This window comes from Branchiostoma floridae, chromosome 1, assembly GCF_000003815.2.
Source record: "Branchiostoma floridae strain S238N-H82 chromosome 1, Bfl_VNyyK, whole genome shotgun sequence".
Taxonomy (NCBI): Eukaryota; Metazoa; Chordata; class Leptocardii; order Amphioxiformes; family Branchiostomatidae; genus Branchiostoma; species Branchiostoma floridae.
In genome coordinates this window covers 23,650,438-23,670,207 of record NC_049979.1, presented here as the reverse complement: position 1 = coordinate 23,670,207, position 19,770 = coordinate 23,650,438, and the positions used below count along the sequence as shown (strand labels likewise).

Sequence of the window (19,770 nt, the reverse complement as noted above, 5' to 3'; positions counted from 1 at the left end):
ATCACCCCTCATCCTCAGCTGCCGATGTCTCTCTGCACGCGCCTCCAGGATGGACTGATGCTGGCCATACTGGGGAGGCAAAACAACTCTTACTTCCTGTATCTACATAAAACACACTCTTACAGACAAAGTAACACAAGCCCCTGTCCCAAAAAGCCAACCATGGCCTGACTTTGGTTAATAGTTAGTTGTGTGCAAAGGGATCAGTGGTTGGAAGTTGGTTGGCATGGTTGCCATGAGTCTTTAAAAGTTGTCTGAGCCAGCTGGTTATAAAGCTATGAAAAGTCAACATTCTTCTAGAATTCAGTCTGGAGCATGCATAGGATGGATTCCTGGTTACTCCCAATCCAGCACTGACCTTGGTTGGGAGTGGTTGGAGGCAAAGTCATGGGAGAGTCCTGAATGTGTAACAGAGGCTTAAATTCTTCACTGTTGTATAATAGGCAGAATGACACTTGCCTAGTACATCACCAGTATTAAGAACAACAATATTCTTACCCTCCTCCATGACCTGAAGCACCTCCTGACTGTGATGAAGTTACAGAACTCGGTGGCCATGTCTGCCTTGTGCTGTAGGACCTCCTGTGTGTAGTCATACCAGGGGACCAGGCAGCATCTCAACAGCTCCTCCGTATGGTGGTCAACAGCAACCTGTGGGACATTGGCAAGAAGGGGGGCTCAAGCAACTGTCACATTCATCATTGTATTTTTTCATCTAAACGAGTTTTCTCGGTGCATGGACATTAACCACTTCTAGGCACTGAACTACACTCAATATAGCAGCATCTCTTCTCCCTTAGTCAGAAACATCGAGCTTTTGTAAGTTTGACTAGCTGATTGAAAAGGTGAAGCAGGGGTTACAAGGCTGCTCACTGAAAATTCCCTATCCTATTCGGCCAGAATGGTTTGATCCACTTACACCGGGAAGGATCCCTACTCATTTTGATAAGTATGGCCCATTATGCCAATTTTTGATTTGTACATGTACATCATGACAAAACAAGAATTTTTTGGGAGAATTTTTCTGTCAATGGGAATAATTAAGGATAACAGAAGAAAGCTACAAGCTGGCCAGAGTGCTGATGAAAACACCCCCTGCACAGCTACAGATATGCATGTCACATGTGATAAGTGTAAAGTTGATGAACACCTGCATGTTGTGGCGAGACTGGTTCACCAGTCTCCTCCATGGTGCCCACCCCTGGTTCCTGAGTAGACTGTTCCTGTAGTGTTGGTCTGCCGTGGCGTTCTGCTGCACCTGTCGCTCCAGCCTCTCCTGCTTCTCCAGCTCACGCTGACGGAATGAACAGACAAAACCACCTTTAGGACATGACATATTCAATAATCTCAAGTTGATGTCAGTCTGGATTAATACATTTTGTGAAGGTATGTTTGACTCTTGAGTACTTACTGGTCCTCTAACTGATTCCTTAGCATGTTACCAAGTACATTGGCTTACCCACCTCCCTCCAACGTAGAAATGCAAAATAACATTATATCAAAAATATTTCATGGACATGCAGCCACTCTCTCATTGGTCAAACTGCTAATTGATTGACAGTCAGGATGAGTCTATCATCACCTGTTTCATCAGCCTCTTCTCTTCCCTGATCCTCTCCAGCCGCGCCCTCTTCTCCTCCTCCTCCGCCTGTCTCTTAGCCTCCTCCTCTGCCTGCAGACGGAGAACTCTCTCCTCCTCCTTCCTCCTCTTCCTCTCCTCAATCTGACGCTTCTTCTCCTCACGTAGGGCTGCACGCTCTTCCATTTCTGTACAAGGTGGACCGTTCTCTTCATTATATACATCATACCACACATCTCCCTTCAAACTATAAATCTTAGAAACCAACTACACACAACCAGGCATGTCATTTCTACAATCTGATTTATCAAAACAATAACATTTAAAATTTAGTAGATAATCTTCTTAGAAATAGAGCAATTAGCATCATAACAAAGATTTTTCTATCATCAAATCTATGATCTTAATTTGATGTTGTCAACTATATGTCAGAGAGTGGGGCAGTGAATAACTTACTTTTCACAATCGGATCTGCATCCATCAGAGCTTTAGAGTTAGACCTAGTCTTTGAGGAAGAGGAGTTTCTAGACACAGCTGTAGAAGGACCTGACACACATGTGTCTGTCTGAGACCTGAAATGGATGATCAAGAAACTGAAAAACCACGTGCAGAAACACAGTTTTTCTGTAATATAACAAAATACCCTGCATCAATTCCAAGGAACTAAACAGCCGTGATATTTCTGCCATTGTTACTCAAAAAGAGATGACTCTCCATGCATTTGAAATGGAGCAATAGTTCCATGGCAACATCAAAGACAAATGATAACTGTTCTAGTGTCAACTTCTTTATGTCCTCTTCTATTCCTATAAACTACTTACATTGCAGATGATGCATCAGTGCTGTCGCTCCGTGCTGAGTCTGGTCTTGACCTAGGCCTCTTGCCCTTTAACCCCTGACCTGCAATGGCCTCCTCGATGGCTTCCCTAGCTGCTGTTGCCTTCTGCACATCCTGTTGGCACATGATGAGCCTCTGCTGCTCCTGCAACTCTTCAATCAGTCTTTTCTGCTCCTTGATTTGTTTTTTCTGTTCCTCCAAGGCCTGCTGTTGGTGGGTGTAGCGATGTTCATAAGTGTTGGGAACGTATGGCTTCTTTGGCTGGGTTAGTCTCTCCTTCTCCTGTTTGTCCTGATTGGCTATCTCCATCTGTGTCAGATGGGCTAAGGCATTGTTACTGAGGCCCAGGTGTTTCTTGTTCACCTGCCATGGTTCGGTGGGTTTGGCCAGCCGCCTGGCGTGTTTCCCTTTGTCCTTTTCTGACCTTGAAGACGCGGGTTCACTTCTGTCCGTACGAACTAGAGGTGCTGATGCTTGTCTCTTCACAGGCTCATCAAACAGCTCATCCTGCCATACACAAAACAGTTCAAGATGACATGAGTTGGGTATTCCAGCACAGCTTTTAGCAAATCAGCATGACCCGGTACTTTGACAAAATTATTGGGGATGTCATAGGACTCATAGGCCTTTCTCCCATCAATGAAGACCAACTATGCACTTGTTTTTACATCAAAGAGTTTTATAGAGCAACATTTCTTTTAAAAAACGGTATGTTCATCACTTTTATTACGGTATGATGAAAAATTACTATTAGTAAATAACAATTACTAGTATGCATGTTTGATGTTGTCACAATAAGCTGCTTCATAGTTAGAATTGTTCATGCACAAGATCAAAGGTGAAGGCCCCTAACTTGTAAACAGTTCTTGTCTAGACCGTGGTTGATAACATAGTCCATGCATGTACGGGTTTTGCTTATGCCTCAGGGGCCTTCAACTTTGACATATCAGATTTACTCACATTGTATCACAATGTACATGAGCAGTTGTGAACCAGCTTATATCCATCTCATTTCTGGAGTACTTACCACTCTTGCCTGACCGTTCTCCAGCGTGTCTGACCTGACCCCTCCCCTCCCACTGGTACTGTCCCCCTCCTCGTCTCCCCTGGCTGACCACAGCTTCCCTGAGGCAGCAGCCTCCAGCAGGGCTGACATCTTACTCCTATTTACAACATTCTCTTTGTTAGGTTTGCTGAGTACTTTTGTACTTATTCAGTGTCAGTTACTAGTAGTTGAAATGTTATACAGAGTCAAGTCATGTGTTAAATTGCAACTTGTATTTATGCTTTTATATGGTATTAGAAATGTACTTCAGAAAGACTGGTAAGTAACTGATATTTTTTACTAATGGACATTCTAAAAAAAAAAACAAGGCAACAATTAAAGCAGGAATTCAATTTACAACGACTGGAAGACATTTATAAATGAATAACAACGTATGATTAATACACAGCCAAACATTCCCCATTGAAACAGAAAGTAGGTTCTCAGAGATTACACTATTTGACTTGGGTTCAAACCTAAAATGATGCACTTTTTTCCATATTTTCTTAAACATTGTTCACAACACTGCCGTAAAAGAAATTTGTAAAAGAAATGTTGCTTTTTATACATTCATTCCCCCTCACCAAAAAAAGTATTCCATGCACTTAGCATTGATTGGTCAGCGCTATGGCATAGATCATTTCAAATGGCAATGAGAATCTCTAACCTGGTCTCCTCCTGTTTCCTGCCCAGCTCCCTCCTGTCCTGTTCCCAGTGTACATACAGTACCCAGGCCTGCAGGCAGCGCTGCAGCACACGTCTCCGGTCATGTTCCACGGCTGCCTGCTTCTTCCTGAAACACCATTGACACACACTACTGTAAGTTTGAAATGTTTGCAGTGGCTTTATTTTTAAGGCAACCACTAGACCAAAAAACATTTGCTTTTATTGTATATGTATGACAACAGTATTATAGAATTGTTCCAACAGTTACTGCAAAATTAGAACACAGCAAAAATCTTCTTTCCATTTCTTCCCAAAAATTTAGTGCTCCCCAAAAAAATGAATTTACAGTAAACAAACATATCATTTCATACACCTAAACCTCTAGATCATATATGTTCCAAAGTGTACCCTGATTTGACTTATGCTAATTGTAGCTTCATGTCAATAATCAATTGTAATGGATTTCCTTTCAACTGTTTTAGATGCTTTAAAGGACACAGGTACAAAGAATTTGCATGAGAAATGATAGAGCTATTGTTAAGGAATCCAGAAGTCTTTGCCTAACCTTTGCATGTCTATCAGGTCTCGCTGATATCTTCTTGTTTCTTTGTCAGTCTTCTTGGACAGTACATATGTTCTCCATGCGTTCCAGGCTCGCAGTGTTGCCTTCCAGTCAGCCATGGCTCTGGCCTTGCCGTACTGAACTCTTCTGGCCACAATCAACCGGTACCAGGCTGAGAAGTGCCTTTGTAAACACTGGGGAAGGACATGTGTGTACATTACAATTATCATGCTCCTATACAGAGCCAGACCACGGATAATACAATATACCTTGGGGAGACTCAGCTAAATCAGGCTTAGGTTTTCACTCTAACCTAGCTATCAGCCAATCAGAGAATCGCCTAACTGCTTAAGGTAAAGGTATATTGTAAGTCTGCAAATGAGGCTTTGCATAGGATACTACAAAGATGTTTTATATTTCAAATCAAACTGAGACAAGAACACCATTACTGCAAAAAATACATAACATTATCCAAAAAAGCATTCACATATGAGCCAATGATGCAAACCAGGTACAGGAAATTTACCCTGAGATTGTGTCTCCTCCGTAAAGTCTCCACCTCAGCATTTTTGCTCAACTGTCTCAGCCTATCCTCCTCTTCTTTCTGCCAATGTCTGAGGTATTCAGAGTCCAGGTCCTCACGTTGTCTCTGTCGCTGTTCCAACAATCGGGCTTCTTCAGCCTCTTTCATCTGTCGTTCCCTACAACAAACAGGTACACCATCTATTACAAATAATACATCATGTATGCACACATTCAGTACTTTGAACCTTCTTCATACAGATAAGCTAGATTAAAGATTGAGAGATCATCCTGTAAAAAAAGTATAGTCTAACCAGTTCTAATGACTACCAGTGCATAATGACCACCTGGCAACTGTGGCCACTTTTTGGTAGTCTCTTAAATTACTTTCCCATTTACACATTCAATCATTAAGAGTCTAGTCTACAAAAGTGTGATCATGACAACCTGTCTACGGAGACCTAACTAACAGTGTCAAAAATGCACTGCTACTATGTGAGCTAATCAAGAAAAGTAAAGACATGGTTGAACAGACAAGGATATTTCAATTCTACATTGTACTTAAGGATAGAGACTTAGCCATTAATTCCTTTTTGAATGATTGTCAGTAGCTATCTTTTATGTCACCCTGAACTGTGTGCTACTGACTTTTCCCTGGCCTCCATCTCCAGTCTCTGTTGTTCGTACATCTCCTTCCTCATGTGTGCCATGATGTGCTGGATCTCTTCCTCCTCACGCTTGGCGCGCAGGGCCTTCTCTCGCTCTTCACGGAGCACCATCTGGGCTGCCTGAACAACATGACAATGTCAGGTTTGATGATGTTTGTAGTAATAACAAAACATTTCGCAGTTTTTCACATTTCACAGTTTTCACAGTACAATGTAGTTTTTGCCGGTGCGTAGCACCGGCTATGAGACGGGAGAAGCAGTTCTTTCAACCCTTCGTTTGGTTTGCATGGATGCATGCATGGATGCATGGATCGGTCAATTTAACCAAACCCTTCTAATAGACCTTCTATACGCCCTATTGCGTAATTGAGCCAGCGTGGCCGAGCGGTCTACAGCACGGTACCGTACGCAGTCTACTCTCCAGCCATAGATCGTGGGTTCGAACCCCACTTGCTAACATTTTTTTTCTTTGTTAGACAAATATCATGTAGTGTTTTTTTAATAGAAGAAAGACCAATTCAGTAATTCGATGTTTAAAAACTCTTTTTTCGTGTGATTTTGTTTAACATCCAGGCTTTTTCCAAAATACGCACATCCAGGCTTTTTCCAAAATACGCACCGGGCAGCTTTTTTCAGAAGCTTTCTTGTTTGTTTTGCATACCCATGTACGGTAAACTTTCTTATGATGTAATGCACAAGTTTTGTAAAGTTGATAAGCAGATTTGAACCAGATTGTAAGGCTTCATCTACTCACACAAGGTAAAACCTATACTCTTTTTGATCAGTGTGGTAGGATCAAGACTACTTTGGGCATATCACGTCAGGGATCAAATGGTAGACTAACTTCATTATTGCACATCAATCTTATCCCAAAACTTACCTGGAACTTTGCATCTTTTTTTCTTTGCTTCTGTCTCCTCTTTTGTTCAAGTTCTCTCTGTCTTCTGTCCCTGGCCTCTTTCACCTGTTCCAACATAAAAGGTGGGATTCAAACTACTTTTTGGTCCATAGGCAAAGTCACTGATTAGTAATTACTAGAATGCGCACACCATTGTAACAGTTTGGACTATGCCTAGGAAAAAATGTTTCCAGTTACCCAACCAGCCCTAGCAAATCTGCCGATCCTAAAACGTTTGGGTTGCCCACTGACAAGAGAAATAAAATATTTGATCCAACATCTGAGGGATGAAATTCAAAACAGACTTTCACACTCTTAACAGAGTATGGCTGTGAGCAGTTGATGAAAGGGTGCGTAGTAGAAAAGGTTGTTTTTTTCTTTGCTCAGCCTATGAATATACCTGTACAACATATCTGTACATTCATCCTGAAACATTTTAGTTTTACCTTGTATTTATTGCATCCCTTTAGCCAAAATCCAGGAAAACAAATGGTAGAGAATCCTTACCTGCCAATCCTACTTTTTCAGGATCGAAATTAGAAGTGCTGCCTTAATTTTCTGTGGCCCTACTGACCTTCCTGTGTCTCATCTCCATGGTCATGGTGGGGTCCTTCCTGGGCCTGGAGTCCTCCGCTGCCTCCAGCTCCCTCAGGGTGGAGTCATCCAGCACCTCCAGGTCCATCATACCTGACAGGATCTGCTGTACCGCCGAGTCATCGTCATCATCCTCAATACGGCTGTAGAAATCTGAACCAGAAATCAACCATCGTCATCATCCTCAATACGGCTCTAGAAATCTAAATCATTCAATTTCAAGACACTGATTACTGATTAGCATTACATATTATCCAGGTACATTCTGTCATTGTAACAGCCAGATTTCATATTTGCCACTGCACTTTTGACTACAGTGAATCTTTATATGCTCAAAGTGGGATTTTCTGTGGTTCTCGCAGTGACCTCCCCACCACAAATTTGTGACACAGTGAATATGTGTTTCATTAATTGTTACAATTACAACCCCCCTCCCAACAAAAAAACTCATTTCCTACAGCTTTCCACCATAAAATAAACAAAACTTGTAGTAATGACAAAAATGAGCAATGAGCAACCTACACACCAACCCCATAGCCAAACCCCCACCCCCCTTGCCGCCTCCACTGTGCAAATTTCTCATGGCAAAAGTGTATTAAAGTACTGATTATGTGTGTACTTACTATCACATGCCCTTCAGCCAGTAAGCTGCAATAATGACACATCATGAAAGTGAAAATGAGACAGACAGTGAAAGTTAAAAACATAATGACAGAGCTGATACCTCTAGCCCTCTGTGATGCCGACCCATCTGTCATGTCATCAGTGAAGGTGTAGTTCTCCTCCAGTAGGCTGTCCAGCATGCCGTGTGCCGGGGAGTTCCCGGCCGTGGCCTTGGCAGACGGAACTTCTGACCAGTCCTCATCATCCACATCAAACTCCAGGTTCACCTTCTCACTCATCCATGTGTTCAGCAGCTCTTGGGCTGGAACAAAGGCATATATTGCACTTTAGATACTAAGTGTGCAGATCATATTGATGATCAGATGTAAAAAAAAAAGGTCAGAAAAAGATCTTGGCAAAGGAGCTCCTATAAAGTATGATACATGTAACATACTTTACACAAGCTGAAATCTTAGCAAAAGTTTTATCATATTCATACGCATATACTCAAATATGCAAAAGTTTTGACACAGAGTTCCATCTACATCTGAATGAAACAAAATAAATCAAATTATGACACTGTAAATATGCATTTCTAATATACAACTGTACTACCTACCTACCAAGTCCCTTGACTTCCAGGTCGTTGGGGGTACAAGGTAGACTTGTAGTACAAAGCTGTACTACATTATTGATTATAGAAATGCAAACTTTAAACACCATCTTCTCCTTTCTACGATAAAACTAAAGGCCTGCAAAAATAAATAGCTTAAGAGTAAATTCTAACCTTCATTATAAGTTGCATCATGTTCCCTGAGTTGGTCGACCGTCTCCAGGGCTGCTGCATAGCCATTGGTCCTGCCAGCTGCCCGCGGGCCTAAGGCTGCGACAGCTGCTCGGTCAGACGCCTTCTGGACTTTCTGTTACAAATGTCAATCACAACAAGGCTTTCATTACACATAAAGTATACACATGTTAAGGAGTGAGGTGCCTGTATGCTCTTCATTGACCAAATGCTGTCTATTTTTAAAAATCATATCCAGTTGCTTAAAAACTGTTACCTGAAGAGCTGTCCATTACCTTATCTGTATTACTGCCTTGACCATCAATGGTCTATGACTAAAATCTAACAGAACTTCCTTAGTTTAAACCCTATCATGCTTTAGATGTATGGAGTACCTTGATGATGGGATGATGGATAGACAAAAATGATATCAGCACTTAATTTTGTCATAACCCAACCTAATTTCCATAAAGTAGGGATGTTACAAGCAAAGGAATGTGATAGAAGTAGTACTTAGTAATTAGGTATGACTAGTATGAGAGTCAGATAATTTGAGTGTTGAACAACCTGGCACCTTCGCAGCCCGCCTCTTAGGAAATCAGGACAGCTTCCAGATGTTTCTCCATCAAGAGGATGCCTCGCTCTAAACTTAACCTCAACCCTAATACTCATTCTAACCCCAACCACAACTGGAGTAGTCCTGATAGACCAGGGGCCAAGTTGTTCAGGTGCTGACTTGTCCTGATGAAAATCATTCTATCCATACCTTTATCCAGTCTTGAACATCATCCGCCGCTGTCAGACTCTGCATAGGAAATGAAAAGAAGTATCCTCTACAGTTGTCGTGCAATAAAGTTCTTCTTCTTCATAACTATAGAATCAGCAGCATAATGAGTGACCCAAAGGTGCAATATGCCTGCACAGAAAGTCAGTTCTGTCAAATGCAAAGTACCCAATTAACACTTATCTGGTAGGACATGAGGGGGAGAGAATTACACCCATTGTCCATCAAACAATGGATAGTGAGTGTCCGTCAATTTCGGGTTGTTGAATAGTGGCAATACATTACAAAGACAGGCTTTGAAAGGTTTTCTTTGAATGATAAGTGTGCAGCACTCATTTTGAGAGCTGGTCTGTTTAAATCCTGGTTTAATAGAATGACTGTGAAAGGTTTCAATATCAACACGACTTTAGTACACAATGTTATAATATAACATATATTTTACAATGCACTACAATAAAGCAAAGATGGCATTTTTCAAACCCTAGTACAAGTTGTGAGCTATATAGAACTATGTATCCTTCTAAAAATAATGTGTTTTATTTGTAAAATTATCCCATAAGGCTAATAGCATGTTCAGTTTCAAAGACTTAAAGAGTAGAACTTTTTTATATGATCAAGGAGCTTTTATCAAATATTGATAAAAGCTCCTTGATATGATGCACAGAAGTAACAATGATGGATGATTTTTGTTAAGTTATAATTTTTGTATGACATTGTGTCACACTTCAAGTTGATGTTATTTCTGTGCTTAGCCATATTAAAGATAAAAAAAAATGCTGTTGTATACTAGTACTTAGTAGCTTACAACGTATACCCCCATGCAGACCCTCTTTTCAGACTGGACAGGGTTTTCCGCATTCCGGACTGGACAGGTTTTTCCGAAAACCCATCAAAATTAATGTTCTTTGGTGTATGTATTACTATTATTAAATAGACACACTGCCTAGAGCTCAAACTAAGACATAACTTACTGGTAGGATGAGGCTGTAAAAAGTGTAAAAAGATTATTTTTATTCTGGTAATAGATGTTATAAATGTTAACGTTATTGTATGTATAATTTGAAATGTAAAATTTGTAACGGTGCTAAATTTTATTCAAAGGGTAGCTTAGTTGATCTGTAACAGTAATAAATAACCCGTTAATTTTCGTTATGCTATGGTGTTAGAGAGAGCTTTATAACTTACATGTAGTGTATACAAACACAGAATGAAGTGACTAAAAAATACTAATCCTTCTGTATCATATAAACTCACCTGTTTGGAGAGAGTCCCAGAACTCTCACCGGTGGTAGCCTGAGAGGGAAACTTCTCTGTCCTCCGTCTCCATCGGAACAAACTCGAGTTACTCTGTGCCATATCTACCCGGTGTACCCTTACAGTCGCTCTATGTCTGTCACATATACTGGCGGTTGCCGTTCAGATGTTGTTTTACGCTACTTTGTAAACAAAACTATTTCTTTTCACCTGGCGTCCGCCATATTGTTTTCGTCAACTCACGTTGCTACACACATCTCGCGAGAACTCACGAGACTAGATCCAAAAGGTCAAAGGTGGCGTTTAAAGGTGTCGCCGATATATGGAAATATTGTTTTTCAGATCAAAGGAATAGAGCAGAAATATAGGGTCAGGTCTGTCTTTTCTGTAATGAAGGTATGACAGAGAGAAAGACTGAGATTTTGGGGTCCAAACAGCCTGAAATCGCCGGTGATTTGATGGTTGCTTTGGAAGAGATACCCGCCTCGCCAGCTGCCAGCGCGCAGCGGAGCATCTTGAAGATGGTCCATAAATGATGAAGAGGAGCTGACAGACTGCAGGGTAAGTCTGGTCATACCAGGAGATGCGTGTGTGGTACAATTATAAGGAAATCATACGAGTCAAAGTGAAAGTGACAAATACAAGTATTTACCGTTTCATAGCTTTATTCTGTTTTATTCATTTGTCATCTCAGCATTGACCATCCTCTGTCTGGGACCATCCACTATGTCTGTGTGTGTGTGTGTGTGTGTGTGTGTGTGTGTGTGTGTGTGTGTGTGTGTGTGTATGTATGTGTGTGTGTGTGCGCTATGTGCATGCATGTATGTATGTATGTGTGTGTGTGTGTGTGCGTGTATGTGTGTATGTGTATGTATATGTTTGTGTACACATGTATGTGCATGTGCACACGTGCATGTGTGTGCGTGCACGCCCATGTTCCTACATCCGTTAGCTTGCTTTTATCTTCAGATACCAAAATACAACATTTTCTGCTTCTAAATTAACAGAAAAGATATTACTCAATGAATATAAACATTTCTTTTCTTATCTATTAACATCAAAAAGTAATTCTTCCTAAGACCTCTTTGCATAAGGTAATGAAGTGAATGTGTGGTATCACAATGAATTAATTCCAAACCCAGCACAAAATTAAGGTTAGGAAAGACATACTTTTGAAAAGCCATTATTTAAAAGGAAATACATTGTATTGTACTGTTTCCTTCTGAAAGTTGCAAAGAATGAAGTTTCTGTGCACTGGTTAATGATATCATGACAATTTTCACTGTGGCATCCCATATAGCCAAGTAACACTATAACTGTTAATTGTCAGTAACTGAAGAATGGTGTATATTTGTGGCAAATGTGTTCATCAAATAGTGCTATCTCTGTTGAGCCTAAAAAGAAAATGTTGTACTTTGTTGTAATCCTTCAGGTATGTTGGTACATGTATGTGTCAGTCCCTGTCCATGGTGCTGATCAGGGTTCCATCCAATCAAATTCAGCTTGAACAACTGCCAGCCATGTATCAATACAGTTTATTTTTTGTTTATTTTCTACAAGATGTGACTTATTTAATAGCATGTCAGCTGCTATGAAATAGATGTTCAATTTGTGATTTTTGCCCTAATATGTTCTTTGTTAAGAGGAAGGTAAATTGTGTATCAGTCCACAAATTCCTTATTCCCGTATGTCCCTGTAATTTGATGCACAAACAACAGACGAAAATAGAACATTGATGTACAGGTATTGTGCCTAAACAATACTGCAATTTGCTCAGATTGCTGAGATTGCACAGAATGGCTTATTTATACATATAGTAATACTACCCATAAACAAACAATTGCCAGACCTTGGATGTACGTACAGCAATTTGCAAACTGGGTATAGCTTGCTTACAGTTACACCAGGTTGATTACTAGTAACGAACACAAGCATCTAACAGTGGTAACATATTTTGCAGTCCTGTAAATTATTTTGTTTAGCAAGTGTTACAAAGGACAGCAAACCTTGTCTTGCTCCTTTAGAAAGGCCGAAAAATGGAGCAATATTGCAATTTCTTATCTAATGTGTGGCTATTTATTTAACTTTTTAGTGCCACAACCATATGGATTAATGGCAACAAATATTACTGAGTCAAGAGACATCATAAACCACCTTACACAGAGTACAAGTACAGTGACAGGAGCAATCTAACTTCATTGAAAGGGCACCCATAATTTCTTCCAAGCCAGCAATTTAATACTAATGTTGTAGTGCATTTTCCAAAAAACCTGATAAGTGTTGTAGGAAAATGAAGAAAGCACTAAAAGCCCTGTGATTTGGCTCATATTGAGCTGTAAAGACAGCAATTTGTGAATTTCAATGAGAATGAGCCTACAATAGTGTGTGGTTGCCCTTTATATATTGTAACCCATTTGTACTAGATAATGTGCAGTTCTTGCACAATCTCCTGCCATGCTCCCTGGGACACGGATCCCTGAGGGAAGCTTTGTGACGTCTGCAGAATTCCAATTGTGCCCTGTTGTTGTCCCGACCATCTGGAGAGGAAGCAGAGGTCGAGAGCTCTCCACAGAACAGTGGAGCCCCCAGAGTTATTACTGCCTTCCATCTCCAGGCAACCACCAAGGAATGAACTACGTCAGCCATCACTATGGGCTCACCCGTCATGGGGGCCCCATCACGATCACTAGAAGCTGGGGACCATCTCTGAAACAAGGAAAATATCATACACTGGATTTTTATTGCTCTCACTTCTGAATTTTATATCATTTATCCATCCATGTCCACACACTGATGGAAATACAACGGTTACCACATCTATTCCCTATGTTGTCTGTTTCCCAATAACCAAATAGGTGATTCAAAGCTGGCAGGATGGGAAGGGTTAAAAATGTGCACTGGTAGAAATATATTCTAATTGTTGCAAAAGCATGCATGAAACTGAGCATGAGAATGAAATGTCGGCTTACATCTGCTTAGAGATTAGGCCATTTCTACTATATACCCTTATATAGCTTGTCTCACTTGACAAGAAGCCATCCCCCCAGGCCCACCAATCATGTGAGGAGATATTTCAAGGCAGATAGATTACAGAGAATAACATGCTTTTACCACCAGGACCACATCAAAGTAATTTCCTGCTGAATAATGAGCTTCAAGAGGCTGTACAAATGTTCATTTTACTGAGAGAAACTGATTTTAGTGCTAGTCTCATACATCAAAAACGTTTAGCTATCCACGTTTTTGGAGAAATATAAAGAAAATGTGACCTAAAGGCTTATTGGCAAGAATACCCAAAAATTAGGTTAAAATGATACATTTACAAAGGGTAGGCATCAAGGTAAACAAATCGGCAGTTAAATCTTCAGATGAAATTTGGAGATCTACTCCACTCCCTTGTAACATAAATGTAAAGTAAATCTCCAATATTTTTAAATACAGATTGTCTTGTCCTTACATACCTATAATAATGCAAATGAACAGAGTACAGCAACTGAGATTTTTCAAAGGATAGGTGTATCAGTCAGAATTTCCTTTAATGCAGTATATGTATCCTGTGAGCAAGGTACATGTAACTGATAATTGAGTTATGTGGTTTATGTGGTATGCGGTGTGAAAGCTGTACTCAAGGGGAAAGATTGATACAAAACAACTTTGCTTTCACGTTGCCTAATTGCATGGATTGCAACCACTTGCATGAAAGGGTGGAAGGTAAATAATGTTAACACTGTTTAATGTCTCCGTAAGAAGTGCCTAGCTGGCTGACACCACTGCCTTTCATCCCACCAATCACCAGCGCTAGGGATTACGTCAGGAACCACACCAATCACCGGGCTTCACGATGGGGAGTGGACTTAGCACGGATTCTGACTACAGTGATCTGGAGACCACCATTAACGGGTGAGTGCTCCATGGTGGCGTGTCATCAAGGTTGGCCGTCACAGCCTGATATCCTGATACATATTCAACATTTAGGGCTAAATGTTACCTGAGGACATATGCAAATTATTGCCACAAATACAGCCTTCTTCATGGCCTTCCGGGGTGATTGACACTTATTGTTCCAACTTCTGGTATAAAGGCCTGGCTGTAATATGTTGAAAATTGCAAATCAAAGCTCTATCTCCTCTAACAATAAATGCCAATGCCTGTGGAAGGCCATGAAGGAGGCTACCACAAATATAATGTAGTCTTTGTAGCCACCCTAGATAGGGCTAGTCTCAGTTGATGATAATTGAACATTGATAAATTTAATCAAGTATTCCTAATATTGTTTTCTAGTTATTTCTGAAACAAAATGTAATGTGCTAGGACACTATACTAAGTGCTTGAAAGCTATATCTTGTCTTTGCTACATGAGATACAATGAATACCATCTGTAGTATATTCTTCCAATTACAGTTTGTATTTAAATATTACTGCAGTTACACTCATTGTACAATATTGTGGCACTGTAATAGACTAGAAAAACACTCTACACTTTTGTCATCTCAACGATCATCTTTTCTGCAGTCACTAAAACTGTGTTTATAGGTAAGGGCATGCACACATACGTCTTGCACTTGCAAATGAAGGGCATTCTTGACATAGTTGTGCTCGTGTCTGTCATACAAAATTTAGGTTTCTTTTTACCAAAACGATGTTCTCTCAGATACATGTCGGTGATTGTTTCTGTCACAGCCTGCTTTGAAATTACATATTTATTAACATGAAAAGTTTGCACTAAATGTGCCTGCCTACTGCCTAGGTGGCATGGCCAGGCCAGGGACTGGCCCCTTGCTCCTCTCTGTGATGTTCCTCCAAACTGCACGGTCCCGTGCCCCAGCTTCAGTTGTTTCCACACCTTAAATAGGCATAGTCAAACTCGACAAAGCTTCTTAGTTTCCAATGCCATTGCCTCTTCCTTGCAGTGTTAATAACCCACTGCATGTTGCATGCACGTTGAACGACATCAAACAGCTGGCATGGGTGCTGGAAGTGGAAGCCTACAACCTTTGCGAGTGTGACAGCAATGGCGATACACCGCTCTACATAGCATGCAAGAAAAGCCACCATAGGTATAACACACTTTGCTCTGTCCATTTCCGCTGCATCACATACACCATTCTGAGTTTAATTCTTCTACACAAATCTTCACCCACAGCCTGTACAATGTACTTTGGGGAGGCTCTGCTATTTAACTGGGCTGAAATGCCCCTTTTTGTGGGTGTGGCCTCTATCCCAGGTGTCAGAGAATTGTCTGTACCTTTTTATTGAACACAGGAGTGGAGATCTCAACCCGATTTAGCAGAACCTCCCCATGGTATATTGTATAAACCATGGATAAGTGCTCTTTAGGAGAATGGATCATGGTAGATGTGAACTTATGTGTAGAGATATGTTTTTCAAGGAGCTTAATTCAAAAGATAATACTAGTATCTATTTGTAATGGTTGGAAATGGATGATCATGGTGTATCTTTGTAAGCTGCAACCGGTATACTACTAACACTTACAGTAACTGTTATTATCTGGCTTGCAATGTTACTGTTTGCAGTGTTTTGTTTAGTCAGGTATTTGTACTGATTGATCTTTATTGACCGTACAGTATGACCTTAGATCTAGGCACACTTTTTCAGTTGGTGAGTGTGAATTCGTGTTTACTTGAACATTGTACCGGGTTATAATGAAAACTGAATGTTGCTCAAATGTCCTACACATTCATCTCATTATGTACAGATGTGTAGAGCTTCTACTGCAGCACAAGACCGGCATAGCCTGCAGCAGGCGAGTATCCCGTAACAACAGTAAGCTGGAGCTGCATAAAGCCGTGGAGAACAACGATCTGGTGTGCCTAGAGCTGCTGCTCAAGTACCGAGCCTTCGTGGACGCCATCAACATCAGCTGTGTAAAAGGCGTCGCCGGGAACCCGTACGTTCCGTGCGGTGGCGAGTTTGAGTTCTCCCGCACGTACCTGTATGGGATGACCCCACTGCAGATGGCGTGCGCTCAAGGCAACTACGATTGTGCTAGGCTCTTGTTACGCTACGGCGCCGACGAAAATTCGAAGATTTCTAGAAAGTTTTGGAGCGGGTCCAGCCCGTTTGGCGTGGTGCTGGACGCCTACCCGCCGTCTCCGCTCCAGCTGGCCTGTGTGTATGGACACCATCACATTGTGGCGCTGCTGTTAGAGTATCAGGCCTGCCCAAACTTGGCCGAGCCAGAGGAGAAGATGCAGGACTACATCACCCTGATCCAGCGGAGAAAGTTCATCTGCCTCACCCCGCCTCTCCATCTGGCCTGCAAGTTTGGGCATCTGAAGTGCGCCCATCTTCTCATCGAGTACGGAGCCTGGATCAACTTTGGCAGCCCCAACCCCGAGCACTTCCCGGCAGGCTGCATGTGTACCTCCCGGCAGAACATCGAGACCCTGGAGAAAATCAGGAGCACCATGTCAGGGGGAGCGCCGGACGAACTGGAATTTCACAGGTAAGGACTGGGTAGCAATTATTGCATAATCAAGCCATTTTCTTCTGTTAAAGATGTGGAATGTGGTAGGTTGTTGCTTTTGCCCAAACAGAGGATTAAAGAGGAAAGATATTCAATGAAGCCTCTACATCTCTACACAGGATGTGGATGCAGCGCCCCCTGGATGATCGACCTTGCAAGACACCTCTGTTCTACGCATGTGAAAGTGGCAACATTGAATGTGCCAAGCTGTTACTGAGGCAAGGGGCTGTGGTGGATGTAGACTGTGTGGCCTGTACCCCTTTGTTCATAGCGTGCATGCGTGGACACATTGACTGCGTGAAGCTGTTAATCGTGCACGGCGCTAACGTGAACTTCATCGCACGCTACCACTGCTCCTGCGGACCTTGTAACATCAGGAGGCCCAACAACACACAGACATTCTGCCATGGACCATTGACTCTCGCCATGCATGCACAGAACCTAGAGCTGGCTAAGGTACTACTGGCAGCGGGGGCTCTGACCAACAACCCTGACGAGGACCGCTGGCCACTAGAGGAAGCGTGCGCGTGGTGCTTCTCGGAAGGAGTTGAGTTACTGCTGAACGAAGGTGCCGCTCCAGATAGCTGCCGTCCGTATGACGTCACCTCCACCCCTATGAGTGTCCTCTGTACTGCCGGCCTGCAGTACTGCAGTAGTAAGAAAGGTGCCAACGTCGACGACTTCAAGAGGTGCGTCCAGCTCCTTCTGCATCACGCACTTCCAATCCGCGGCCCCAGTAGGTCCACCTTGCGGTCGTGTCTGGAACTGCAGCTGCAATGGCAACTGGAGAGCAACCGGGCTATGAAGAAAGACATCCTTGAACTGTGTCAGGCACCCACGTCTCTTCGAACCCTCTGTCGGATGGTCATCCGTGGTTGTGTTGCCAAAAATTGTAAACTGTCCGAGGGCATTCGGGCCCTCAATCTTCCCCGAGGCCGTGGAAACCTTCCTTATGAACTCGCTACAGGAGAGAATCTACTAGGCGAGAACACTTTCATGTGCAATATCAGTTGTAGATTATTTGCAGTATAGTGTTGTACATTTTGGATTGTGTGGAGAATCAGAGTTGTGTCACTTAAGCCATTTTGATTTAATTATATGGATGACATCTGCTGGGAACCCCAAAAGTGATGCGAGCAATCAATTAAAAAACTTTGTTGTTCTTTCTCATCTTATTTTCTGACTTTGGAATTGACTTTGGCATTCTACATCATTAGTGTCTGTTTTCTGGTACTTTACAGTTCTGGTAACTTACAACATACATTTACTTATCTTGCAGCAGCTTTGTACGATTTACAGTTACTTGTTGGGAGCTGGCAAACGGACAAGAATTGATGCGCGCCCAGACGTCATCCATGTTATCAAATCAACATGTTTTTCTCCAGTGTCCACTTGCAAATATCCAATGATTGTTCTATATTCCTACTCGGACAGAGATTTATCCAGAACTTTTATCCCAATGATACCTTGTCTATTTTACGTAAGTTAACACAACAATTTATAGATGGTATAATTGTATATATACACAGAAATAGTGCATATAATAAAGAAGTCGTTTGAGATACAAATATACACATCCCAAACGTCCAGTGACAACCCTTCTTTGATTGTGACAGTGCAGGTTCATGTACATTGTTGTCATAACGATCAAGCCACAAACACTAAGCTGGTGTTTTGCATCATGTTATTGTGTGCATTTGAGGTAAATGATATACTTGTAAGGATGTACACATGTTTGTGTGTAGAGAAATATAGAACAGTAGGTCCAGTGCTGTTTGAACAGTTGTCCAACATACACCAGTCTGCTGCAATAGTCTGTCGACTCAACTGGTAGTGTCTGCAGAGAAAATATAACTACAACAACCAACAGATAATTAATGTAATTTGTACATTCACACAAATATGCAGATAGAGTGCAGACTGTGTAGGTGAAGTATAGTTGGCAGTCATAAGTGGTATAGAATTATTTCCTATCAGTTGTAAAGAGCAATGAACACCAGTGTAAATTGTTTTGTCACTTTTCTCACCCGTGAATGTATTTAGCAACAGCTGTAGAAAGTGACTGAAAAGTATCGAGGCTTCATAATGAGTTGCGTCATTAACATTTTGTATGTGCACAGTACAGATGTATGTGTTCATGTACAATTACGTCAAAAGGTGCTTATTTTAGTACAGAGTATACAGTATTTTTGTCTTCTGACACTTATCTACGCACATGTTGAAGTTGCCATTCTTCTTGATGTCTGTTTATATAGTATCTCATTGTCAGACGAAAACCATTCTACTTTGTAGAGCTTAACCCTTGTCCTATACAATATTCCTTGGGAGGCTCTACTAAACCATGCCGAGATTTCAACCTTTGTAGCATGACCTAGATCTCTCAACCATCTATAAGGACCAGCTTTGCCTAAAGAATTTCCATTTTTGTATCAGCCAATCAGATAATAGCCTAGATTCGATTTTTTATCAGCCAATCAGATAAGGTA

The 19,770-nt window shown here is 41.5% G+C and overlaps 2 protein-coding genes across 6 annotated transcripts in view; one reads left to right on the top strand and one right to left on the bottom strand.

The window, feature by feature from the left end:
• LOC118416835 (coiled-coil domain-containing protein 191-like) overlaps positions 1-11,069 on the bottom strand; it is a 13,257-nt gene extending 2,188 nt beyond the window's left edge. The window contains exons 1-17 of the mRNA XM_035822143.1: positions 10,798-11,069; positions 9,526-9,564; positions 8,763-8,895; positions 8,097-8,297; positions 7,353-7,525; positions 6,761-6,844; positions 5,861-6,000; positions 5,217-5,391; positions 4,694-4,884; positions 4,130-4,255; positions 3,445-3,580; positions 2,401-2,924; positions 2,036-2,151; positions 1,583-1,767; positions 1,151-1,294; positions 499-651; positions 6-69 (exon numbers count right to left, since the gene is read on the bottom strand). Of these exons, the coding sequence (XP_035678036.1) occupies positions 6-69; positions 499-651; positions 1,151-1,294; positions 1,583-1,767; positions 2,036-2,151; positions 2,401-2,924; positions 3,445-3,580; positions 4,130-4,255; positions 4,694-4,884; positions 5,217-5,391; positions 5,861-6,000; positions 6,761-6,844; positions 7,353-7,525; positions 8,097-8,297; positions 8,763-8,895; positions 9,526-9,564; positions 10,798-10,899 (2,686 nt within the window). The 5' untranslated portion in view covers positions 10,900-11,069. The remainder of the gene's footprint in view (positions 1-5; positions 70-498; positions 652-1,150; positions 1,295-1,582; positions 1,768-2,035; positions 2,152-2,400; positions 2,925-3,444; positions 3,581-4,129; positions 4,256-4,693; positions 4,885-5,216; positions 5,392-5,860; positions 6,001-6,760; positions 6,845-7,352; positions 7,526-8,096; positions 8,298-8,762; positions 8,896-9,525; positions 9,565-10,797) is intronic.
• Positions 11,070-11,074: 5 nt separating this feature from the next.
• Positions 11,075-19,491, top strand: LOC118412939 (ankyrin-1-like). Of its 5 annotated transcripts, none has more exons than XM_035816007.1 (5): positions 11,077-11,358; positions 14,594-14,697; positions 15,708-15,854; positions 16,514-17,263; positions 17,404-19,491. In XM_035816007.1, the coding sequence occupies exons 2-5, from the start codon at positions 14,639-14,641 to the stop codon at positions 18,314-18,316; spliced, it is 1,869 nt and encodes a 622-aa protein (XP_035671900.1). In that variant the 5' UTR covers positions 11,077-11,358; positions 14,594-14,638; the 3' UTR covers positions 18,317-19,491. The 5 variants fall into 5 exon arrangements, with proteins under 5 accessions (XP_035671925.1, XP_035671932.1, XP_035671900.1 ...); XM_035816024.1 differs by having other exon boundaries at positions 14,548-14,697; XM_035816015.1 differs by having other exon boundaries at positions 14,545-14,697.
• The last annotated feature ends 279 nt before the right edge of the window (positions 19,492-19,770 follow it).

What these genes read in the sequence shown, in the direction of transcription:
- LOC118412939 (XM_035816007.1), top strand. Translation starts at nt 14,639, where the DNA reads ATGGGGAGTGGACTTAGCACGGATTCTGACTACAGTGATCTGGAGACC. An exon ending in CTGGAGACCACCATTAACGG is followed by an intron (nt 14,698 to 15,707) that starts GTGAGTGCTCCA and finishes TCTTCCTTGCAG; the next exon opens with TGTTAATAACCCACTGCATG. An exon ending in GACGAACTGGAATTTCACAG is followed by an intron (nt 17,264 to 17,403) that starts GTAAGGACTGGG and finishes ATCTCTACACAG; the next exon opens with GATGTGGATGCAGCGCCCCC.